The 27,717-nt window shown below is 33.1% G+C and overlaps 1 protein-coding gene across 2 annotated transcripts in view; it reads right to left on the bottom strand.

Moving 5' to 3' along the window:
- Positions 1 to 5,575: 5,575 nt before the first annotated feature.
- Positions 5,576 to 27,717, bottom strand: part of LOC145686301 (ankyrin repeat domain-containing protein 13C) — a 234,923-nt gene continuing 212,781 nt past the window's right edge. For both annotated transcript variants that reach the window (XM_081759446.1, XM_081759447.1), the window contains exon 11: positions 5,576 to 26,892. In XM_081759446.1, the coding sequence (XP_081615572.1) occupies positions 26,877 to 26,892 (16 nt within the window). In that variant the 3' untranslated portion in view covers positions 5,576 to 26,876. The remainder of the gene's footprint in view (positions 26,893 to 27,717) is intronic.

Here is a 27,717-nt window from a genome sequence, read left to right as displayed (position 1 = left end):
GCATGGGAGTACATAAAATTATTTTACTAATTTTCTTTGTTAAGAAATTACGCACTACTATATTCCAGAGACAATTTGTGACATTTTTTAATTAAAAAATAAGTGGCATACTGTATAGATGTACCTTCGTCAATAAAAGGTGCTTTTCCTGTGTTTATTCGTGCAAATTACGTTATTGGGTGAAAGCAATGTGACGTACGTAACATGTTGACTTCCTTTTCTGACTTTCTTTGAGTGTAGCGGCCTTCATAATGAAGATATCGCTTTCCTTCTTTTTTTATTGGACAGATAGGAAAGGTAACTTTAAGGTGGTATAAAATACACATCGATCAATTACCAAAAACAAATTGCATAAATGTGCAAAACGTCGTGACGTACGCACAATGAAATGGACATTGAAGTCAGACGTCGAGAAGAAAACGATAAATTCTGCTCTGCTGTTGCATGTGTATGCTCGAAGAAAATTGCGTGTATAGATGACTACTGCTAGCTATTTCTGCATTGTAACCGGAGTTTTCGATGCATCGGCATCTTAGCAAAAAAATCATAACTAGCGTGACGTACGCACATATTTCGTGACGTACGTAACAGCGTGCACTTTGACTAGAAGAAACAATTGTGGAGTGGAGACTCAAAATTGAAAGTCTCGAAGAGAGATCGATTGGAAAGCTACAGAACAAATATAAGTTACTGATATTTGTTGATGATAACGCACAGTCGTTTGGAAGTAGCAGACATCGCAAAATTTAACATAGTATGAAAAATATAAAAATGTGCATACAAATGTACAGTGTGCATTTTAATTAGTAATGATCAAGTCCTTCAGGTACTCGTGGGCAAAAGTGTAGCGATCTCGTTTCTCACGGGGTTTAGGAAGAACTTCCTGGATGCGATTTCGTTCCACAGAATCAGTCATCTACATGTGGATGACAAAAGAATGTGTATTTTCCCTGATCACTTTCACGCATGTATTTCACTCGGTGCATCCCATCACTTTCGACAGCAGTTACGTGTCCCACATGTTTTATGTCTCGGTCCGACTACATACACCACTGCAACATAACTTCCGATTTTGATGTCAACATTTTGGGAGGAAGCAATTTGTCTCTGACACTGCAAAATATTTTTCTCAGGTTCATCTCGATCTGAATATATATCACTTCCACTGGTGCTGTAAATTGCAATGTGCAATTGGTACGAGTTTTTCAAGATCGGCACTTGTATTTCATATATCACAGCAACAAACCTTGTAGCAGGAACAACGTATCTTGCGGACTTGATTTTTTTAGTTGCTGTAAGTTCACGTCCATGAAGTGTATAACAAAGGGAAAGTCGTAGTTGGCTATGTCTTGATGCAATATAAAAAAGGTATTCAATTTGTTGGGTATTTTTGAGAGCGGCGGAATGGAAATCACTAGCGTTTTTCATTATTATTTTACCTTGAAGAACACGGAACCAAACTTCTCTTTTCATCTTTGCTCCAACTCCATCATGTGCCCATCTTCCGTGATAGCTTTCGTGAAAGTTCCACTCTGTTGGTACTATTTCATTTAGTAGCTTTAGATAGACAATGGATTTCCGTTTCTTAAAATGTTGGCTCGTTCTGTCTGTCCACAGGTGTATTTTTTAATGGGCACTTCCAGCAAAATCTTAAATCATTGAAGACGGCTACTTGGAAAGTACCATGGTTTTTCGTGTCAGATATTACTCCGTAACTTCGCTCTCCATTGTTGAAGTATGCTACTGTGATGTAAATAGTGACAGTAGGATCAGCTGCGTTTGACCAGTGGGCGGCCATAACTTCGTTTTGATGCTTAATTGCGTAATTTTCTGCGAAGTCTGTCTTCAAAACCACTTCATCTATATGAAGCCCTATTTTCATTTCTTCTTTGAAGGTGCTCAGCTCCTGGGTTGGTCTTCCTATGTTGTATATGTGACACCGATACACTAGTAACTGTTTCTCCATTTCTGTTACATATTGAAAATCAAAATGAACAATTTCTAGGGTGCCTCTCTTCCACTGATAAACTTCAACTAATTCCTCACGATCTTCCGGTTCAAACAACAGACCTTGGATGTATGTTTTACATTCGTGCATGTCATGCACTTATTCTTCATACATATCTCACTCTCTGTATCGCATACACTTCCCTCAACAAGCACGTTCTTTGTCATTGGTAGCTAGTTCCATTTCACTTTGGTGCCAATTATTTTTTGAATGTTCTCACAGAATGGACAAGCAAGACAAGTGATCCTACTTAGATACAGTAATGCATTCTTTGGGGCGAAGGTTTAGGAAACTAGTTTAACTCATAGGTATATTTTTGCAAATTCGGTAATGAAGAGCTGATGTCTCTCGCTGATGTAAAACATCATGAGTCTCTTTTGCATCTTTCCTTTTTCCCATCATTGCTGTACATGAAAATGGTATCCTTTTCCCAGGGAGCATTCAGAATATATTGTCACTCTTGTAGAAATTCGGTTGCTTTTGCGTTGATTCTTAGTACGATGCTTTTACATTGTTGTGATTTCTTTTGTGCCACGCCAAACTGCTCCACTATGTTTAAACCACTCTGAGTTTTCTTCTAGGGCTACTGGGAAGGGTTTTTCTCACTCTTTGCACTGCTTTTGCTAACGATGCAGCGATCTGATAGCCCATACTCGATCCAGATAGGACAGATTCTTCTCGGTTCCTTTCGCTGCGGACTTCTGCATGCGTATTTTTGTCTGTCGACGCACTTTTTGCCTTCGATGCTGACATTGTCTTTCGGTACTGCTGCATTCTATGTTTTTCTTTCTCACGATTTGCTGCTTTTTCTTCTTCACTTAACTTCTCTAGCGTTTTCCGTTGTGAACTTCTGGGGCTAACTGGTGCCATATTTATATATGAAAGTTGCAGAAAAGAAATGACAATGGTGCACTTTCAACACACACCATAACAGACATCAACGCTAAGACAATCCTGTCTCTAATAAACACGCAGCAGTCGATGCAGTGCTGCCATTTGTACTAACAATACTACTCGATTCAGGAACAATTAATATATAATGTTTCCACTGCTAAAGAAGGCTAGTATCAGGCATGACTAGACAATATTTGCCGTGACGTACGTAACAAATACCGTTATGTTACGTACGTCACGCATTCAGTTCGTTGGTCACGCTCTTTATTGGCTAACAAGATGTCACAAACGTTTGCGGTAAATTCCTACTGTTAGAAGGTATGATCTATTTGAATAATTTAACGAATGAAAGTTGTCCACGCGCTTTTCATTGTACAGGATAAACTTAACCCCCTTTTCCGTGACGTACGTAACATAACACCACGAGTCTTCTCGATTTCACTGCTACTAGCGATGCCTACCCACATAGAGCTGAAAATTTCTGTTTTGGCCTGGAAGGTAACGTTCCATAGACGACATTTCTATGAAGAATGGTGAAAGTATTGCACAGATGCTCAGTGGAACAATAACTAAACTATGCACTTCCCTTTCATTTCACAACAGCACATTAATGCACTTTCTGTTACAAAGAAACTGATTACTTTACAATAAAAAAGAATTTCATAACAAATTCTGCAAACCATGTAACTACACTTCATTCTCTTTCTATTGATGTATAGCATGTTATGGTGGAAGCATTATGGTTTTTGCCCTTCAATGTCCTGAATTGTTTGCTTTTACCCTACTTCAAAATTTCCAGTTTTTCTGTGCCACCCTGTATTAGCAATGACAGCGATGGGACTCACACATGTTGCAGTTAATTTCAAATCACAGGCTGGTCACATTAGGACCACGTAATAGGGAATTGTTATTATGCTAATGCGAACTCTATAAACCATTAAAGCTGTAGCCTGACATAAAATATTTAAATACTTTATACAGGGATCCACAGAAATTTGGACGTGACTTCCTCCCCCCGCCGAAAAAAATTCTGCGTACGTGCCTGGTCACTTTTATTCGACTGCATTGTCTATCGAATATCACACGGTTTTCAGAAAGTTTCCTTTTCAAGCATTACATCATACTGTAAATATAGTTACAAATAATGTAACAGCTCAATACTTCTGACATTTTGTTCGTATTTTATTTATTTATGTTTTTAATTGAAACGTTAACTGTTTGCAGTATGTAATTTTTACTTAATCAAAACTGATGTAGTAATATACTTCAATGCAACTTTTCTTTATTTATATTATATATTTTATGAAACTGCTTGTAATAACAGTCAATTGTTTACAGTATACAATTTCTCTATAGTAATATACTGTATAATGTGCCGATTGTTCAACGAGTTTTCTTTAATTACTAGATTTGTTAGATAATATACCACTGATCGACCATATGTATTACAAGATCAATTATAAATACCAAGGCGTTCTTTATTGAATTTAGCACGCCTGGCAAAACGTTTCGGAGCCAAGTGTCATTCTTCAATTTGAAGATGGTCACACAGGACAATATAGAGGTGATAAATACATTTTTATCAGTCTAACGACCCGATGTGCCAAACGGGAGGAAATTTACAAGTTGTAGGACGCTATTATCCTTCACCCCCCTCCCCAATAAATGCCCTTATTTTGCAAAATGAGTACATTTTGAAATCCCCACTGTCTTGGGCACCCAAGGAAACCACCTGATACCACAAATGAAGCGTATATACAAAAAGTTGGTTACTTCAAACTTTTCGCAAAACCTGTTCAATTTTTAAAGTTTAACACTAGTTAAGTCGAACACGCTTGCGATCGAGGATTTTTCCGGTTGCCTAATTGTTTCATATGTAAAAAGGGGTCGATGAGCATAGTATCGATATGAAGTCAGAGTGACATCCCACGACCTTCCCTAATAAAATTGCCCTCAATTTTATTTAAATCTATTTTTCAAAAACGACTGCTGACTTGTAACAAATTTTACTCACTCTCCAGTAGCATATATATATTTGATTTTAAAGACAGAGCATATCTCTGTTTCTCTTCCTCTTCCTCTGTATACTCGCCACTCTAGAGATCCAGTTTACACAGTTAAAATGATTTCTGGGTCGAAGATAGCCAGACAAATACACTTTCGCGCTTATTATCGAAGTGTTGTAAGAGTTGTAATACAATTTTATGCTGAACATGTGCGAAATTAAGGGTGTGTGTAAGATATACGATTGGATACCGTAAACAACTGCATTATAACTTTTTATACGATTATCCGAAGTTCTAATTCCCCATATGTTGTTCAATGACAGTTTTTATGCAGTAAAACTAATGAAGTGGCGTACCCAAACTGATATCCTTCGCACAGCAGAAATAAGCATAACTTCTTGCTGGCAGTATCCTTTAAGGATAATACACGTAATACCTAAGGCGAAAGCGATATGAAATATATCAAGCTTGAAAAAGGGATACACATATCAGCAAAGAAGTACGAAAATAAATTCAGCGTTGGTAGTGCAGACAATTGTCTAAGATATCAGTATTGATATCCTTGACAGTCAAAGTGCTAAAGTTAATTTTATATAAATCTTTTGTTTGCTTTTATTCTTCCGTGTGTTGAGTGCATGCATGGGGTAAAATATAAAAAGAAAAGTAATACAATCTAGAACAATCCTTCATTATTATTACACTTAACAGCATCCATCACAACATTCCTGAAGCATTACACTTCCTCATTGGTAAACAAGGTTATGATCGGGATATGTATTTCTTTGCACAAATGCAACAAGGTTTCAACATAAATTACATATCATACATATCACAAAATACATTCACAACTGTAGAAAACATATTCACAAACTAAAACACTGAACGTTTACACTTCTTGGGAATAAAAATATACTGGAATACAGTACAGTTATGCACACAAAGGATCATTTAAACAATACACATGGCAAGTATTTACAACCTGTTTCATAAATTATATAATATAATAAACAGAAATGACTGAACTAATATTAGATTGATCAGAATTTCAATATACAACGCAACACTCAGAAAGTAATCTTAGGTACTTGACACTGGTGTTGCATAAAAGTAATACTGTATGTGTTTTATGGACACCCTGTTTATACATACATAATGCACTTTTAACAGTAGTACAGTCAATTGCTGTAATATATTCGTATATTGCTTACAAAAAAGGGAAAACAATATATGTATATTGCATCATCAAGAATACAACAAATACGCAACGATCTTTTTAACAATATTGTAATTAAACTCTGAGGAACATTGTGTGTAATAAAATGATTTATGGTATAATAAAATTTGACAAAAAAATTCAAGGATCTCGTGCACAAAAAAAAAAAAAAAAAAAAAATACATCACGGTTTTACAACTAATATTAATTATTCATTAAAAAAAAAAACTTAATTTAACATGATTTAGCATTTACAAAAATAAAATGTGTTGGATATGGAACATGACATTGTTATGTAAAACTCCGGTCGAATTTTCACTAGTATTCTAGCAATAATTTGTAACATTCTCAAAACTAGTCTACAATCTTTGATACGAACTCGATTATCATTATTTTTTCTACGCAAAATCAATATCTGCATTAATTTCATTATTATTCAAAAGAAGTGCATAAAATAATTTAACATTTGTGATGATATACCGAACATCAGATTTGGAAATCAAATTCTATTTTAAAATAATAATAATAATAATAATAAACTGAATTATTTAAGCATTCACGAAAATACTGTTCTACTTAGAATTCATCTACGCTATATTAATAGTACCTCTGAAGTATTATGGAAATTAAAGGGAATACGTTAATATTTTGCCTTCTCCTAACACAAATAACAATGTTAAAGAGTAATAGGATTTGCAGCTTTCTTTAAACAAAAAAGCGCAACAAGTGAAATACTACGAATTGTGTAATTAGCGATCAGTTTAATTCGTATTGCATTTTAATACTTCATTCTCATGTGAGTAAAACTGATCGTGGTCAAGATGGAGAAGCGGGAAACATCTGTGCTTCTGTCCTTCAAATATATGTCGTTACCGTTGTGCAAGGATGAGCAAGATGCAGGTCATTTTAATGATCAAAACATAATAAGTTAATAATAACTACAATTACATACGACAAAATTCTCTCTATAAGCCAATTCTGGACTTTAGCTATAAAAAACCGACACTGTCCCGAGTCAAGAATTCCTAAGTGTAGGCATCAATACAACTACTGAATAGTCTTTCTTTAAGCCTCTAATAAAAATGTCTTGATCAATCTTAAAAAACTCCTTTTTCTTATATCCACTGATTGATTGATTTCATTCACTGATTTGTTCCTTTCATTAACTTAACAGAACACTACGGAGAGTTACCACCGAGTTCTAACAAATATAGATAACTCCACGGTTAAGAATTAAAATTTCAAGAAAAACAATTTCGAGGCTTATCAAAGCTTGCTTTTGTAGTTTCTATTACCACTCCACAGCTACCTAAATCCTGTGTTGTGTTTAACTTCATATTTTACTTTCATCGTGTATCAGGATGAAACATGCTCCACAGAAAATATGTCCAATCCAAAAATGTCGGTATGATTTTTAAGTCCTTTTACATGTATGTGATGCTTATATACACAGCGTGTAGCAAATTGACTATTGAAATATTTGGGTAGAAAAAACACGTGTCTATTTGGTAATATACTTTATATATATATACACACACTGGCATTTAGAAATTAAATTTTGAAATAGTAATTAATAAGAGTCAGGGTCCATTAACCTGTGGCTACGAACGTTTATCTCTTACGGATCTGTACAAGAAGATGCCATTATTTATATATATATATATATATATATATATATATATATATATATATATAGTAATTATATTTCAAAATATAATTATTGACTTTATTGTAAGAAAATTATTAAAGAATAATGTATTACTATTCAGTGATTACTACTGAGAATATCTCTGAAGTAGCTGAAACGTTTGGTTCTTTTTCACTAATGGATCCTGATCCGCCAATTCGTTTCTTAATAATTTAAAGGTATTGCACTTACCCCTAAATTGTGTGTATTATAGGGAATAGAAAACATAAGATTTCAGTAAATAAGTCTAAGGTTTCTAAATTTTGTTTTTACCTTTTTCTTTACGATGGAAATATTACGTTTTACTTACACGAGTTAACTTACAATTTTACTCTTTAGAAAGTGAATATCACCGTTGAACTTAATTGCAATATAATTAACATACACTAAGCTGCCTTTAAATGTCGTTTAAAAGTAAATGAATAAGCAATAGGCAAAATATAAGTCAACAGAAAAATAATATATTTTCACAACAGGAATTTGAAGATATTTACTAATATACATAACACTAAAAATTGTGTGGAATTCGTAACAGAATAGGTCTCGAACGGTACATTTACTCACACCAAATCACAAATCTATAGTACCTACTCATTGCTTAAGTTTGCAGTTTGTTTAGTTTTTAACTGTTCGGCGGCTCTACGTGTGGTGCAAGTTAATGTGTTATGACGTAAACCATTCCTATTACAAACCAGCAATACTTCGAAGATAACTGCAGGAGAAAAAAAAATCAATTTTGTTTCTTAACCTCAACTGAGATTTTAGATTTTCCGGTGTAGATTTACAGCCCAGTCATGTATCATTGATTGTTAATTTCTTTATAATATACACCAAGCTAATTTTCTTTATGATAACAGTGTTACAATACAGTCAATGTAGCTATTAAATTAAATGAAAAGGACACACACACACACACACACACACACACACACACACAATGCTTGCTTCAAACTTTTTAGTGAATTTTTATAGTGTTGAAACATTATTCATCGCAAAATTCGAGAAAAACAACGGAAAACAATAAATTAATTATGACATCAATTTATAAGTATGGCGAATAAGTTTGTCTCTAATGACAGTTTCTACAAAATGATCATTGACATACATGAAAAAAGTAACTTCATACTAAAAATTCACTAGTTTCTATTTCAATTTTACTCAAGGTACTGCTGACTTTTAGTAATTCGGATAATGAAATCAAGGAAATCGCACTGCTAGTAATAGCCTTAACAACTGAACCTTTACAAATCAAATATTATGTCGGTAAATAGTACATGCGCAAATTTGTATGTTGCACGTCACTACTAAGTACAGCTATATAACATCATTTTTCTCTAGGATTAATGCAAAGCAGTCTTGGTGGGATGCAAGTCGTATTTTTAATGTGGTATTTCAGCGTAGTAGTTCAAGATATTTTTCTATGCACAAAATTTAAGTGATCAATTTGTCTTGTTGAATCCGAAGTACAACGTATGGATTTCATAAATCAACAAATCTCTCCAAAATACGTAATTAATTCTTCCATTTGGTACTATTAGATTATTCAAAACTCATTAAAATCATGCTATTCAACTGTACAAGCAAGTGTGATCTTGTATGAGTGTTCCGATCATTCAGCTGAAATTACGTACGGTAGTTCTGAAAATTAAGGAGCTTTTCTCTTAGTTTAGTAGCTGCATGCGGCCCGTGTTTGGCTTCCACCTCAAACTGTTGGTCCATATCTCACATAACCTCGGTGCTGTAAAGGGACACTAAACTTCAACAGCGAAGACAATACAATAATTAATAAAACGGATTTAATATAAAAGTGCATCTTTCTAATTATTGTAAATAGTAAATAAAGCTTTAGTTTATTTTCAAGTTAAAGTATAAGTCTGAAATTAGACTCTAAACTCATTCTACAATTTCATGATGAATGTTGACTTCGTAAAAATAAAGTACACATTTTCCACTGGAAGTAAACGTTATAGATAGGAAGTTGTCTAAAATTAACTTTATCTATTTTTAGACCTATACTAATGATTACTTATAGTACAAACTGAATGTAATGACGTGCATTTGTGGAAAATTGTAATTATTAGTACTAAAATAAGTTAGAGAGTTTTCTTCAGAATACGTGCAACACATCAAATATTCTACAAAAAAATTAGGTTACCGTATCAGATACTCTTTATACATATTTCTAGAAGTATTAAATATTTTCATTTCTCGTATTTCTTTCCTAATTTACATTTTACATAATCATGTACGGACAAAAAGGAATGTCATATGTTCATTTCAGCCCTAAAAGTCCTCAACGGATACAGTTCTGTGTTTCAAAGACATCTTTAGATTACATTAAATAGATTATTCTCTGTATATAATCTTATGAAAGGCAAAAAATAAATTTTCCTATAGTTTTCAAAATTAATAGTGCAATTCCAATGATTGAGACTTTATTGAATAAACCAATGCACAAGTTCTACTTTCAGAAAACTATGAATATGAAACATTTGACATTTCTTGGCTACTACATGTTTACAACCTCTCTTATCTGTAAGCGGAAGTAAATTAAACAAATGCAAATATTATTTCGCTGTTTAAGATATTTGTTTAATGAGCGCCAAATTGTCCTATACTGAGTGAGAATTAATACACTTTAAGAAATGTAAGTGCTTTAAAAATAATAAAATACATACATCATCTTGATCACAACATTGGTTTGATTTTTTTTTTTTTAAGAAAAAGTTTGAAAGTATCAATTATTGCTATGTTTACCGCTTATTTTTAATAGCTAAATTATTGTATTTACATAAAGAGGTAACAACACTAAAGATATATATTCGGTCACTTCATTGATATTTTCTCGCAGGCATAATTACCTATTATACTAAATTCGTAGGCATAATTACCTATTACCTACTTCATTTCTAATGTTTTCAAAAATATTTTAATCTTAAACATCATTGACATACATGAAACGCGGTGTTAAACGCACTTGATATCTTTAGTTTTATTACTCCTAGTAAACAAAACTAAACACACAGAAAAGAAGCATTACTTCAAAATAACTTCTTTTTGGAATAGTCAAAATAAGACCAGAAAGTGATACTGCGTATATAAATTAAAATACGATTACAATTCAGGTAAATGCAATGTTACTTTCATATATACATTTTAAATTATTGAAAGTTTTAGTTCATTTTTAAGTACTTAGAATAACTTTCCATTAGCCTCTGTACGAAGTTTAGATTCATTATTTTGCCCCAATATTCTCAGCTTTGGCTTCTCAAATTTTCTCATAGATCAGAGTGTTGAAGGCCCACCAGATTTTTACTAGAACACTTGGAATATTGTGCATCTTAGACAAAAAGAGATTAAATTACTAATATTATGTAGCAAAGAGCTGTATAGTTGAATTAAAAAAAAAATCAACTTACTTCTACAGCAGACACCATTTGTACTATGAAATTTTAATCTAATGGACTAAACAATAATCAATCTCTTCCATATCAATTTAGTACTTACATAATTTACTTCATGACTGCTGTACCACTTATTTTAATTATATTTTCTACTCTTCATGTGTTTAGAAACTGCATATTAGTATATAAATATCCACAATAAGACAACTAGTGGCAATGAAAACCCACATTGTGTGTTATTAAATTTCCCGAATCCAAGTCCATTATACTGGTTCAGTGATATTTTCGTACAATGTTTTCCGAGGAGAATCTCGCATAAAAATTTTATTAAATGATGGTACTATCAGTTCCAGCAAACATATTATATAAAATGAACACCAATCCCAGTTCCAGTTAAAGGTTAAGAAACAATTTCTTCAGTGAAAATATCAAATGTTGGTCCTACAACGAACAACAGTCCTCTTAAAATTTATAGCCTCGAAAATTTACTAAAAGAATACTATTACTACTTTTTCGTAAAAGTGATCGTTTCGGATACTGTTCGTTGTGAAGCATATATAAAAGTGCATCGTATTGATTCCAAATGAAAATATTGACAATGTTGGTGATGTACCTCTATATATTTATGTGAATATAATAGCCAACTAGGGCCAAAGTGGCTCAGTGTTAGTGCTCATTTGCCCGTTGTTCAATCTCAAGACATGTTAGTTTGCAGTGGACAACATGCTCGCAGATTTTCTCGGTTTTACTAGTTTAAGAAAATTAATTTCGTTACAATCAGGAGCCCATGATATTATATACAGGGCAGTAGAACTAGGTTGACATCTTCACCGCAGGATCACAGCCAGGACAATGTAAGGAGGCAAAGAGATCATTTTAGAGGCTAATTTGAGTTAACTTTACAAACATAAGAACAACTGGAAACTTCAGGGGAGAGGGGGATTGGCATTTCCCCCACTAGCTACAGGCTTGCATCGCCGGCAACTATTTCGACTTGTATCAGGCTGTTTAAGTGTTGTTTAATAACGTCAGTATCATCTTGAGCTAGTTTCACGTTCATATTAGCAGGTTTCAAACTTCTGAGATAATTCGGATACATATTTGATTTATTGAAACATTCCTTGTTGTGTCGTTGTTCATTAGCTTTTACATTTTTTATTGTTTTAACCGTCGAATATTATAGTTGCATTAGAACCAAAAGCATTTGTGCACTCAATTATATATTTCCCAAAAATACAATGGAATGTATTCCTATAGATGTTTTTCATCCCTATAGAACATTATGTAAAGAAACCCTCCACCAACGATATGAGTATAATTTGTGGAATCAACAATTCGTCATAGAACGAATCCCTATATCAAGAAATAGTGCCAATGAAGATGAAGCTAGTATTGCAAAGAATTCTTGAAGTTGATCGTCAGATTTTTTAAAATTTTATTTTATTTATTTATTTATTTTTCGTTATGCTTATTCTCTGAAATAGGAAGAAAGAATCTATGGCTACTTTTGTGTCGTGAACTTTCCGAAAATTGAAGACAGTTAAAACAGGACATATTTTGTTTGCACGTTTCAACTTGATGCTATCCAATGTTTGCTAATCACATTTCTCATAGATAAGTCAAACTTCATATGCGTTGTAACAGTTATTTTATCATCACCGAGGATTCCACTACAAACTGACATAATTGACTTGATTTCCAGGAAAGCATCATGACATGTAAACTAATTTTTGTATGTCTTTATTGTTTCTATCATTACAAAACCCCTTGCACCAATATGTTGATCTACTGCATCCGGTCTAACATTACAAAATTGTTCAATTCCTTTGCACACACTATTCATCGCATGGATACCTTAAATCCTTTTGCTTAATATACTTTTAGTATTCCGTTTTCCTGAAACACCGTCAGTGGTCATCGATTTCTTACTGGCTGTTTGGTGGTCGTTTCAGTCCAAGTTCCGCAAGACACAGGACGCCAATTTAACATATGAATATTCTGATGCGGGAAAGTACGGAAATATTTCTTTTATTGAAATCTACTGTATTTGCTAATTTGTAATTCTTCCAGATATTATAAAACAGTTTTGATACTACGATGTTACTATTTTCTATGTAATCCTTACGAAACTGTGTATGAATTATGATGGAACTGACATTAAGAATTTTTCTGTCGTTTCTTTGGATACTCGAATCTTGTAAAGTTTGTGTTCCGCATTCCACAACCACAATATCGCAATCAAATAAAAATCATATAAAAATATACAAATTAAGCACACTTCTTTCAATCTTAATGTTAAGTTTTCACAATACAAAGAAAAACGAACGATATATCCTTCAAGAACTAAGAACTGCCACATAATAACGTTAATTTGAAGGAAAATGCAGGCATAAGGCGACCAGTAAACACAGACAAATGAATGGTAGAAACTGTTCTTTAGATCTTATAGTAGGAAGAAAACACTTATATTCCAGAGTTACATTCTGAAGTAATCTACAGCATTCTCCCAGCTGGTTGCCCACAGTTATATCTTGTAGGCTATAGACGACGGATAATTGATGAAAATGAATGACTATGAAAGGACCTGTGGAATGGTCAGTGGAAGGAAACCGGAGCACTCTGAGGAAACCCATAGACTCAAGTTGTCTGTTATAAAACTCACATGGTATGGTACCAAGCTACGAAAAGTTAAGAGCTCTACCACCGAACAATGTGCTGCTAGTTGGCTATTATATTCATGCAAATATCATAGTATATATATCACTAACAATGCAATATTTTCATTTGTACACATCGTATTTTGAAATACATAAATACTACAACACACACTTATTTATGCTTCATAATGACATATGTTCGATTTAGTTACCTTTACCGGAAAAAAAAAAAACTGCTGTAACAATTTTTTTAGTAATTATTTTTGTCGTAGGACCAATAGTATAGGAGATATTCACTAAAGATGATTCTCTTGACCTCTGCCCTGCTATAAAAAATTTAGCAGCGGTCAATCGATTGCGAATTTCTGGAGGAGTCTCGTGTCCAGCTTGTTGTCCCCTTTATAGTCCACTTTTAATAGCATGAATAAGAATCTTCAGATATAATTTGACAGCGCAGAAGCTGTAGAAAGGAAGAAGTTGAGATCATACCCGAGGACTTGCATGGGTGTTTCCAAGCTTGGTTTCAAAAGATACAAAAATGCAAAAAGCATAAAAGAAAGTAGTTTGAAATGTGAGTTATTTGCAAGTATTCACTTTTGGTTTTCTCGTATCGAAAATTAAATCAGTAACCATCATTTTTATTTCAAGAACTTGTTTCTATCCTACCTGTTACAACGTATAGCGTTTATTACTTCAAATAGTTCTGAATTACTACTAGCGTAACGAAAACGTTGTATTCTCAGCAGAGTTTGGACCTTTGAACACAGGCATGAAAGATAAATCAGCTAACCTATGAGGTACAATAGCTTGTTTTGAAATACTGGAAAAGCAATATACCTTGTATGCACTTCAAGGAATCTTACCAACAGCTACTTCCTACGAGCAGTAATTATATATTTAAATTATTCCTTATTAATGTTACAAATACTGCAAACAGATATGTGCAAGGTGGACATATCTTCTCTCTTAGCTTATAAAAATGTTTTATTTGTTTATTTTTAAATCTTTATAATGCACATATGTATACGTGTCATCAGTCACTGGAATTACAAATCTAGTATCAGGTATACCTACTTTCATGACATACTACTATAATTTAAAAACTGCTCATAACCATCATCCAAAATTCTTACTATTCTTTGTAATGATCTTTGTAATCAAAGAAACTTACAAAAGAAAGAATTAAATACTTAAGACTACAATTATTATTATCACCCCGACCTGTTGAATAAATGTTTCTATTAATTTAATAACCACTTTTACCTCCCTCTCTCAACAATTTTTCACGAGGTTTTATTAAATTATTCTGCTTTTGGAGCCTCTCCATTAAAGCTATTCGTTAAGTTCACTTTCACTTTTTTGAATTTTAGTCAATAGCTTAGCGACAATGAAAAACATTAAACATTTAGAAAGTGGACAAACAGCACTCGCACCACTATTACATGAATTAATGATTGTCTTCAAGATCTTTCGCATAGTGAATCCAACAATTATGGCGTCATAAAGTGCGAATCTAAATTTGTGGATTTGAAAAGATTTGGAAGTAGTTATTAGTCTATTTAATAGCATTTTGTAGAGATGACATAGCTCGCTTCTTTATTTTTGATATCCTTTATTGCCTTTAACTTATTCACTAAAATTCAAAGTGCGAGTAAGCTTAGCCAAGAGCATAAAAAATAAATAAAAAATAAAATAAAATACATGCTGCTGTCATTACTGAAGACATCTAAAATGTAATTAATGCTTGCAGCTTTGTTCTTTTAGGAAAACTGTGCGTACTTCTATTTACATGTAACTCGACTGGACGCTTATTCCTTTGTGTAACAAACGATCATATTCCAAAACTTTTCTTTCTCTTGTTAAAAAATGATTTCGAAAATAGAAATTAATCCACTTTATTGAAAGATTTGAATAAGTCATGTTAGCTTATACTTTTGATACAAGGAACTGGTAAAATTCCAAAATTATATTGCTCAGTTGTATTGTGCTCTTAAACGCAATCAATGATTTGTAAAGATTATAATGCATATCCTAAAAGTTTTTTAATTCCTTTTTTTAGTAAGCCTCTACGCTAGAAAGATTCTTTCTCGAGCAAAATTATTTCATTTGCCCATTAATGCAAGTCGTTTCCAATAGAATGTAATTATACTTTGAAAACTTCTTTTTATTTGAGGCAACTGCAGCACTAGTGTTTATACGATTTCCTTTCGCTTTGCAGCTAACACTGATTACCATAAAATTCTACAATTTACATGGAAGACATTTCACTCCATTTTGTTACGCTTCGTACAAAATATCAACGGATATTCTTAAAGTATACTCATGTCCTTAAATCAAAGACTTTTTTGGCTAATAAGCACAAGAGTTATAGGCACTGAAGATGAGACTGAGAACCTATCTGAATGACATTGCAAATAGTATAGATTAGAGAAATCAGCAACAAGTGGGCAGGAAGCTGAATATCATCAATGGCATCACTGCGCGGTTGTACAAACTAGTGCTTTTAAAATTCGAATAATTCATTATTCGCAAAATAATTCAAATAAGGATAATTATTCAAACAAATAATTATTCAAATATTGAAAACGAATATTCAGACACTCGAGTAACAGCAAAGAAATTATTTCAATAATTTTAACAGCACTAGTGGACACGATTCAACGCAGGCGAAAACATTCCACGGTAATATGTGCAAGTGTCCAGTTGTCATTTGGCCCTAAATGTTCGAAATCTCTTGAGCATCGCCTCATACTGACTACCATGTTTCGATCCTAGAACAGTAGGGAAGTGTAACATTCACGAATGAATCTTGTTTTCGACTGGAAAATAATTCTAGGTGTCCGTTCATAAGCCGTGCTTCAGGAAAACACAAAAACGTAGTCAATATTGCGGAGATGCCAGGAATTCCGTCTAGGATACAGTCATGTTAGAGTACTTCTGTGGTTGGCGTGAGCTAAGAAATTCCATCCTATAACAGTGTATCAGATCTATGCATGGTGCATATGTATCTAATTCCATCGGATAGACTTCCATGAAATAGGTAGAATACATGGAAATAGCGTCTAGAATAACTACTTTGCTCACTATATCTTAAATCTAATGTGTACGTTCCGGATGCTTTTGGTTACAGAATAGTAGCCGTAATCTCAACCACCGGACTACTCTTGATCTGCCAAGAGTAACCAGGAAAGGAATTAGTCATCATAAGAAATGTTGGACGGGCTGATCCACAGTATAGGGACTTGTAGTGAACGTGTAAAGCGTTTGAGTAGCCACTCTCCGTATCAAACGATTTTGGTGTAACCTTGTGTACAAATGGAGGGTAGACGCCATATGAACGAGAGCATCTGAATGTGAATTTTCAGCGTTATTGTATTCTTAAACCTTTCTATGATTTTCCCTTCTCGCTGCCACACATCGTTACACACAACGAAATTTCCAGTATCTAACCATTCTCTAAAAATATCTTTTGCTTGTGGACATGAGTATATAAGGAATCATTAAGCAAATATAATAAACTTTTTACTTATAAGAAAACCTAGGAGGAAAATGAAGAAAACTTTCGCTAAACGCTTCATTAAATAGGGAAGAAAGAAGTATATATAAATAAACAATGTAAATTTTTGGTGGCTTCGTATCATTTGTACAGTCTGCAACAGAAAATAAGGTAGTTTTTTTTTTTTTTTTTTTTTTTTTTTTTGTTGTTGTTGTTGATAACTGCACAATGAACGTATAGAAATCAATGTATACTCCTCTTCACTCTTAACGTTCACTGTTGTAGACGAATTATTATATATTATCTTTTAAGTGTATCAAATTATATTTGAAGTTTGCAATATTATTTGTCTAACTACAATTCTATGGTTCAAACAACCCGGCGGAAGCGGCTAACAACCTGGAAAGTCTACTGAGACATGTGGCAGTAACAGGATAGAATGCTGATATTTCCAATTTGCAAGTTATCTCTGAGATTTGATTTTTGATGATTCCTACGGAATTACTGTATTAAAAGGTTTGCGTGAGAAAGCTAAATAGTTTATTTTATCTTCATACTGTACATGCAATGTTCATGTTGGATTTCTATTTTATGTTAACCTATCATATATACTGGATGCGTCAAAAAGAATGTATACACAATTTGAACTGTCATAGAAAATTTATTTTCCAAAGTGAAAAGTTAAATTTCTGTGCAAAGTGATGTTATGTTTCCTCAACAAATAGCAACAGAATTGTCGTTCTAGCTGGGCAATCCAGTTAGTGGCAACATGGCGGACGGATGTTTGAGCTTTGAAGAGTGAAAGCAGGTTATTAAGTGGTACTGGAACTTCGAGAATGCTGCTGCGGTTCAGAGACAGTGGAGACGTAAGTATGAGACCGATCCATCTTCAGAGATGACAATTACACGTCTGTGAGACGAATTCGAGGTTCGTCGAACCATGTGTAATGTGACGATTAGGACAACATTGCACGATTACAAGTGCTGAATCCTCAGTTGTGGTACTGGAACTATTGAGCATTCATTACAAGGCAAGGGTCACATGAGAGCGGTATTAAGTGATAATAGTGTGCTACGCATACTGAAGAAAGATAAGTTGCGTATGTACATTCCAATAGTGGTGCAACAGCTAAGTGACAACAACCCAGGTCGCAGGATACAATTTTGTGAATGAGTTCAGGAGATGGTTAGACGTGAACTGGGATTTATGCTTGATTGGATCAAGCACAATTCAAACTTAATGGAACTGTCAATAGGTATAATTGTGTACTGGGCTGAAGATAATCCCCACATTAATGTTGTAAAAGCTGCGAATTTGTCTGATGTAATGTGTGGCGTGTTTTATCTCCTAGGGGGTTCATCGGGCCTTTATATTTCGACGGTACTGTAACTGAAGAAAAGTACCTAACAATCCTTACGTTTTCTCTGCCGTGTAATGTGTAGTAATGAGTTTTATTACCAACTAGATTGCGCCCCACCGCACTCTCATAGGACCGTGCATGCATATCTAGATGTACCAGACAAGTAGAAAGGACACAGGAGACCAATCGAGCTTTGTGCACGCTCTCCAGGCTTTACGCTGCTCGACCTTTTCTTACGCAGCACAGTAAAATATGAGGTTTACAGTTGTAAACCACGTAACCTCGACACACTTTGGAATGAGATTCAAACGGTATGGACAGAAATCCCATTGAACATTGGTGCGAAGTATGAAAGCAGTCGTGACTCGTACTCAGAAATGTATCAATGCTAAATACCACCATTTTGAGCACTTACTTTAATCATCATTTGAAAAATTCAGTTTGATCATAAAGTACACTTATTTTTCAAACTGGACTCTAGCCTTGCTTTCCCCTAAATTTAACCTTCTAGGTTGAAAAATAAATTTTCTATGACAGTTCAAAGTGTGTATACATTTAGATTTATATATATTCCAGTAAATATTACCCCTATTGACTATTATTCACATTTGTTTTGGGAAAGAAGTTGTCTTGCAATATTAATAGTCATTGCTTTTTTTCTGGCATTCGCATCGGTACGATGGGGAAGACACCTGTACTTCTAGATTTAGGTTTAAAAAGGAAAGCACATCGATAACCGTCTTTACTATTATTTGTTGTATATTCTAGACAGAATCTGCGTGAAGATGGGACACCAACTGATACGTTTGAATGGCTGTGATTTGGACTTTGTATGATATTCAGATGATGATTTATATACTGGTGAAGTTCGTGACAATCTATCTAATTTAACTCATACAGCAGACTTACACGAAGTATTGGAATTATAAGAGATGATAATGTATCACATATTTCTTGATGACCTGTAGTACAGCAGCACTTTCTGTGCTTTTCCGATCAACTACTTGTTTTTGTAATACCAGACATAAATAATAGTATAGAAGACCCTCTAGTATAGAAGACAATGTACCATGGTAACTTTTTTCTTCCCTGAGAAATAATTTCAGAGAGATAAGTGTCAGAGAGGAAGGAGAAAAAAAAAAAAATTTAGATGTGGTCCACCATTACGTACTTTCATAGTATAGTTTTAACTCAACTTCCAGAGAACGACTTGATTAAAACGAATATATTCAATCACAGGAAACTTAGCTTTCAGCCAACATACTCCTCGTAAACAGAACTTAACGGGATTCAATAATAACACATCAACACATAAAACCGGTACAGGGATACTTGGATATCGAAACCTACAAAAGGTTACGTCTGACATGGAGAGAAATTAATAAGACTTTAAAGCATGGATTTAGAAAGTTGTTTTAAGGCTGACTTCGATTCGTCTGCCACCCACATACCTTTATTTTGATCAATACTTCGTACAGAAGTTACTAGATGATGGTCTTTCATTTTAATTAGGAAGATGGACAACCATTCTGTTACGGTTATATCTACAGTGCATGAACAAACTGTCCAGCGACCCGCAATGGAAGACAAAAATATGATGAATCAGACGAACCTGAAACTATGAAAGAATTGAACGACAAGAAGTGCGTCTGTGTTCATGTCTATGTGAGAGAATAAAACTATTTGATCTCCATTACTTCAAGCTTAGTGTCGCTCAGTATCTAATTTATGATAATGAGAATCTTTGTAGCCAAGCTATGTCTCAGAAGAAAATAGCAAACCTCGAAGAAAAGAACTGCCCTGAAAAGTGTTTCCCGTCCTTGAATTCAAACTAGTGAACAATCTTGTGAATAGTTAACTAGTTTGAATACTCGCAACCAAAAAGATAAAAAAACATGGAAAACTTATGTACATTGTATACAAAATCTACCTATACGTTCTACAGGAGTGGAACGGTTTTCTGGAAATTCACTCTCATCAACATTCAAAACAACTTACGCAACTTCATATGTTTAAATTCCCTAGTGTTTCCAAATTAATTGTTGCTAACGGAAACTTCATTTTTTTTATCTGTGATTTCTTAAACTTCATTCTTCTGCAAACTAAAAGCCTTGTATATAAACAATAATGTTGTACGACTTAAAACATAACTCCTTTACAATGCAGGAGTTATGCAGGAGTTTATTTATATCTAAAGTTTAAATTCTCACTTAGACAAAATACAGGAAAAAATATATTTACTTATGAGAATTTCTTGATTGATTTAGAGTTTAGTGTGCCTTTCAGCATCAAGGCTATATGATACATGAACCTATAGTTTAACCTGGGATCCGAATCACATGTACTCCGAAGGCATATATGCTAACCATATGGCCATAAACGAACTATTCTGCGCATTTGTGGATATCACTAACGCATCCTCAAGTCCTCCTGTATGTACAAATTACAATACCACCATCTACACACTCATACGGAAAGAAATAACTAATTTGGATCACATAGATTGTGAAGATCATATTTAAGTAGGTTAGATGCAATTCGCCTACAACTGATATTATCAAGAATGAAGAGGCTATAGCTATCACAAGAATTCTATTGTGTATACGTGAAATTCAAAATTACGAATACATACATGCTTATTTGAAGCACACAAAACATTGAAACTATTTTACATACAGATACTTAACATCCAAGTTTTAAGGGACTCATTGACGGAGTGTAAAGAGAGAGAAAAAATATTACAAAGAGGAATACGACTATGTACTGTATGTAACCGGATTCAAAATGGGTGACGGAGACGTATCACCGAATCCCTATTTTTCTTTTTCTCTTTCTTCTGTCCTTACTACACTCTGTTGACAACGTGATTTTGAAAGTTAAGTATCTTTATATAGCGTTTTCAGTATTACGTGCTTTAAACGATCACTTGTGTACCTTTTATGTTTACATATATTTTTTTTAAATAGAAAAATATCAATGCAACAGTGCAAATCAAGGGCATCATATATGAAGCAAAAGGCGCTTAGTAAAGAACATTTGGATATTTTTGTATATTAAACAGGAATGTGCATAAACCCAAAACAGAAGGTGCACTTAAATACTATATGGTAACTACAAGATTCATGTAACAACTTAAGAACTAGTATATATATATATATATATATATACCGTATGTTGCATAAATTAAAACGCAAACGCATTGATTTAAATGGATACACATAACATATACATAGATAAATGTCCATAGTAAACTTTAAGGTTGTTGGACATGTGGAGTTACTACAAAATGACACAAAAATTGTGATATCACCTTCTCATAATAAAAAAAGAAATTATAGACAATCCCACTACTGAATACCTGTACTGTCATTAAATATGAGGTATTTCGTAATTTAACAGAAATAAGAAAAATATAAATTTAGGCCTTAAGACGTCACTACTGTAGGCTACCACCACACACAAAAATTTCTACGCACAAGTCAAAACAACAAACACAATCTACAGAACATTATTTTCTACAGTCTGCTAAAGAACTCTAAAATGAAAAATTAACAAATTACCTATTAACTAAGATACGTCAGAAATAAAAGTTAAATTCGTTTTATACAATTCTACACATTTTCGTTTTAATATAATTTTACAATATATTACTCAACAAATTGACAAAAGCTACCAATATAACAATCAGACATTACATTCTATAATAATTATTATCTGGTAACAAGAAAAAAGCAACATCCATCTACAAAGAACACACGGTTCTTGGTAAATAATTAATCAACCATATTTTAAAAAATAAATTGCTTTCATACCATACAATGTAAATAATAAAATAAAAAATCCAGCAAGATTTCGTGCAAATTAGTTATTGACTAAAATACAGAGATTAAGGTTAGTTATAAATTCTAATTACAAGCCGATTAATTCAACACATTTTATTCGCTTTTTGAGATCTCTTTTTATACAAAATGGTATATACTGTTTGTTATTGCAAGTCGGTAAAAATATCGACTTAATTGCAAGTTGACTTAACTGATATACTGACAGTACGTTAATTCGCCTAGTTACATCCATAAATTTTATTTACTATCATTAACTCAATACCTCAGTTCATATTATTATTATTATTATTATTATTTAAATAAAGGTTACCAAGTACGATGAATTAATAAACGTTTGTTAATTTAAAGATATTTCAATAATATTCTGCATGTCTCATAAATACCATTCTAGATTCTTTCATGACGAATCTTTAAGGAAAAATTAAGTTTAGGTAATATTATTTATGCAATTCCTCAGACTTTTAGGTGAAAGTTGTGCAAAATTAATTTTACGTTATATTGCAATATCGAGACACTCCACCAAATAAAAGGAGTCATCCAATTAAATGCAATTAAGGTATTTGTTTTATTCTATTTAATACTTGAAGTGCCAAATCTCAAAATCAGATGTTTACTCCAGGGCCAGCAGTGTTCATTGGCCTATTGAATTAAGACGTAAAGTGTGCACATACTGTATACACATGGCAATTCAGGCGTTAATATAGAAAATATTTTAGCTATGATGTGAGTGGTTTACGGTTTCTAACTATCTGTACTCAACATTTTTGTATGATAACACAACTTAAGAAAGTAACTAGAATGGGCAGAGCAAAACATAGAAGAACATTTATAATAGGGTTGCGAATTATAGTTCACACATTATTTAAAAAATATACAGAACTCCAGATATCTATAACATGTATATGTAACCCATTCCCTTTCGTTCTTAATTACTACCGTATTTTTCGTAGGCCAAAATAAATTACTCTTAATAGATTCTTCTTATTAGTAAAACGCAGTATTTAAAAGAAAGATACATAACTGTCCGGAAGACATTAAATAATCTCAAAAGAGAAGTTCTTGAAAATTTCAAGTAAACACTACAACATATCCCACGGTTCTCACGTAGCAATAGATAATGCCAAGATTTCTTGGAAACAATACAATTCGTAAAATGTTACAATAATGGCACGAAATAACTTCTGTATTATGAATTTTAGCACAAAACAACATAAGAAACACAATTTCAGTCACATTACGGACAATAGTACCCGTTCCCCGAATGTTCTCACATGTTCCCCGAACTCGTGTAGCTCAGAAACACATTTACGATAAATGCTTGACAGCAATGTTATTCATGGAAGTAATACGTAACCTGTTAATACCATTTTTCCCTTTTTCATGAAGACATACACAAAATACCTTTGTAATTTCATACTGTAATAAATCATGTTGCTCATATAACAAACTATTATAGTTTGTGAAATATTTTAAAAAGAAGTGAAACTAATATAAGCATACGTCATGCAAGAATATTTTTAATTAATAAAAGTTCGTTATTAATAGTTGTTCCAAATTCAAGAAAAATGGCTCTATTTTTTTTTTTAAATTCCAGGATATTATTTTAAACTTTCCAAAATAATAAACTATATCTTTTACAGAAGCATTTTGATGAAACTTTATAAGAAGTGAATAAAGCCAAAAGCGTATTTAAAACATTTCTAAAGTTATGTTCTAAAACTGTTATCTCGTTTCCGGAATACATAGATTTAAAGAATATATTGTAAATTAGGCTTAACAATAAGATGGTAGGACCTTTCCGAAAGTAACATGAGGCAATGCTTGCAAAAGTTTTCACACTATTTTTGAAGAAGCATTTCTAATATTAGAATTGACACTGTAACTTAGGGCCATAAACATGAGCATGAAACATTTGTCTATTTGTATATGGCCTTCACATATGAACTATATACTGAAAATATAGTACAACAAATTTGAGTGGTATAAACCACCGCTCACCTTTCTCATTACAAAAATTTAGAGTGCCAGCTTTGAGCTTCCTTTAAAAGCTTGTAGCTTGTTTTGTGCTGATTATCGTACGTTGTATTTAATGATTTAATTTCTACAATTATTAATAAAACAAAGAAGCAGCCTCTATAAGCTGCTGGAGCATATTTTTCAACTGAAAACTATTTATACATTAACACAATAGATCAATGCTAATATCCTTGCAAGACACGATTTTTTCTTCTTATCTAACTCGACGGTTGATATGAAGGTGGCTCCCGGTGGGGATACTGTCAAAAAATTGTGAAAGCTTTTTCAGGCCAGCCATTCTGAGTAAGTTTTCCTCAATCACACCACGCAAATGCTGGGATGGTACTTCACAAGATGGCCCCAAGCCGCTTCCTTCCTTTCCCATTCCTTTCTTCCTCCCCAATTCCCCGGGTATTGTGATCGCTGAGGGATGTCACCTCTCATATGTGATAGGCCAACATGGCCATATATGTCGAAAGCTCAGAAGTCTAATTTCTAATTCTAATCCTAATCCTGATACGAAGGTGGCACATGCGTACATAGTATTGAGTAAGATTATTGTACGAGTTCCAGGTAGTGTATGCCTTCTATCTTTGTGAGTTACTGTTACAAAATACTCGATTTCGAAGATGGGAATATTTGAACACTAATAATCTAAAAACTTGAAAATGCATTGCTCAACTATGAAAGCAATAATTTTATATCGATATTAAATTTCGATCTGCTCATGTCCGTGACTTACTAATATTAATTTGTTGATTGAATTAGTTATTTTTATAAGGTTCACCTGCGGAATAATTACTTCACCAACACATGTTTGCAGAAATTCGTACCTTCTATAACCCATGTACTGAATGATAAAAGCGCAAAAGGATTATTATACTATTTCTAATATTTTTTCACTGATTTATTTAACTACAACCATCAGCAACTCGTTCTTTAAAATTCATACTATAATTGGTATTGAAAGAGCATCTGCAATTAACTAAAAGTACCTTACTATTTATAAAATATAATATAAAACTTACTACGAATAGATGTCTTAGCGTTTCCAACTTCTGAAACTATATTGAATTCAGGGTATTTGTTATATTTCAAACTTACCTTTGAACTAATAATCAACAAGTTGGCTTTAAAGAAGTCAAAGCTGACAATCATTAACTAAGCTATTCTCAATATACAGATGTACACATAAATATTTAACTCTTGCTTTATTATATTTGCATGTAAAATGCTTGGTGACTGGAAGTAAAAATTATATTTTATATAATCTTTCATTTATGAAAGGATTTTATGCTGAAAAATTTCTTAATACGATTTGTATTATTTTTTCTTATACTGTATATTAGTATTTGACATGGATACGCTGATTTCCAGAGCTTTTACACATAGCGGAGAACTAAAATGTGGTTCAGATATTCAAAATTATATTTTAAGTATAGTTTATAATTGCACTAGTTTAAAACTTAGTGACTTCTCTATTAAATTTGTATTTAAGATATTTCACTGGGTTTGGTTTCTCATTTGATTATCTGTTATCAGTTGTATGTTTATTTTTTTTCTTCTATACTGTAAACACGTACAGTGTTAAATAAGTCTACTTCAACAGAAATGTGAAACATGTGACAAAGGGCACGGAATGTAAAAATGAAGACTAACTACATATATGATTACACGTAATAAATTACAAAGTTCATAGTTTTCTTTTGTATACTTACAAAAAGTGTTTTACTCATTCTCTCATTGTTGCAATCATTCGAGTCTCAGTGTATGTACAATATAAACAAACGCAAACCACATTCATTCAGCATGTATACATGACTATTTAGATGTTCTAATCACACATTGTACTGGTCCTTAACTGGACTTCATCAATGACTAATGGCACTTGACTACTCATAAATTATCTTCCACCAGGGAAAAGGGTAAAATCATAAATTAAAATCTGAATTCAAGGAAACCTGCATTCCAAGTTTGTACAAGAAACTTGAAAGGTAAATAATAAACACCTGCTGGCTAATGCACAGCTCATCATTCCCACCCTGTTCAGCTGTCTAAATACAGAACGCACGACGAGGAGTAACAGCTGCCTACGTTGAACTGCATTGGAAAATCCACTGCAATCAGCATCTCTGTAGAATTATTCACATCTTGCGATTGCTCAGATTCTCTTACACGACTAGACAAAAATGCTGGAATGAGGGCTGGAAGGAATCTGGAGGCTTCAGTGGAAGAGTGACCTTGGAAAGGAAGCCTACATCCCACAGTAATCAGCATTAGCTCATCGCATCGTCATAAATCAGGAAATCTGGTGGAAAACAACAATAATTATCACTGTGAATGTGATCTTAGTTTTTCAATTTTCATTTTCAACTCTCTATTTAGCACTTAAACACAACAGCATTATTTGAGTTTTTTGAAATGTTACATGACAATTTTCTATGTTTACGATATGATCCTAAATTAAACAGTTACTCTAAGTTCATATCAGGATTACATGTTAGCTTTGTGGTAGCTTTTAGATCCCTTAATACTGGAAACGAAAGATGATAACAGTTAATTATTAAATTATGCTTCACAGACATATAATATATTATTTTAATCGTTCATATGCATTTTAAACGACCGTAAAAATTAGGATATTGACACATAACGCAACTGCAAATGAGACACCACAGGTAATATGTAGCACTGGCGAAGAAACTTAGTGTTGACATGATGCTATTACAGGTCCTATCACACTGCAGTCCACTAAGTTTTGTCATACTACATAAACACAATTTCAGACACGTAAGACGTACATAACATTGCTGTTTGTGAAAACTGCAGGATCAAGAAAGACACAGTAAAGTGGAATAAAATTTATACCACAGATTCCTTACATGTCAATACAAAAAATGGTTACAATTTCAGAACTCTACGTGGGATGCTGATTAAAGATTCCCCTCATCTAGTCGTAGTTAAGGTAGTGTATTGAAATTTTACTTGTGTACTGATACATCTCTCTACAGGTTATGAGGAAAATTTCATCTTTTATCTCCTAACTCTTTCTGTGTTAGTGTCTTAAGCGAAGAAATTGAAAAGACGGGTAAAATTGAATCCCAAGCGTTATCGAGTTTCTGTACTTGAGAAC

This window comes from Thermobia domestica, chromosome 5, assembly GCF_964235325.1.
Source record: "Thermobia domestica chromosome 5, izTheDome1.hap1.1, whole genome shotgun sequence".
In the NCBI taxonomy this organism is placed as follows: Eukaryota; Metazoa; Arthropoda; class Insecta; order Zygentoma; family Lepismatidae; genus Thermobia; species Thermobia domestica.
This window is presented reverse-complemented; position numbering and strand designations above follow the sequence as displayed.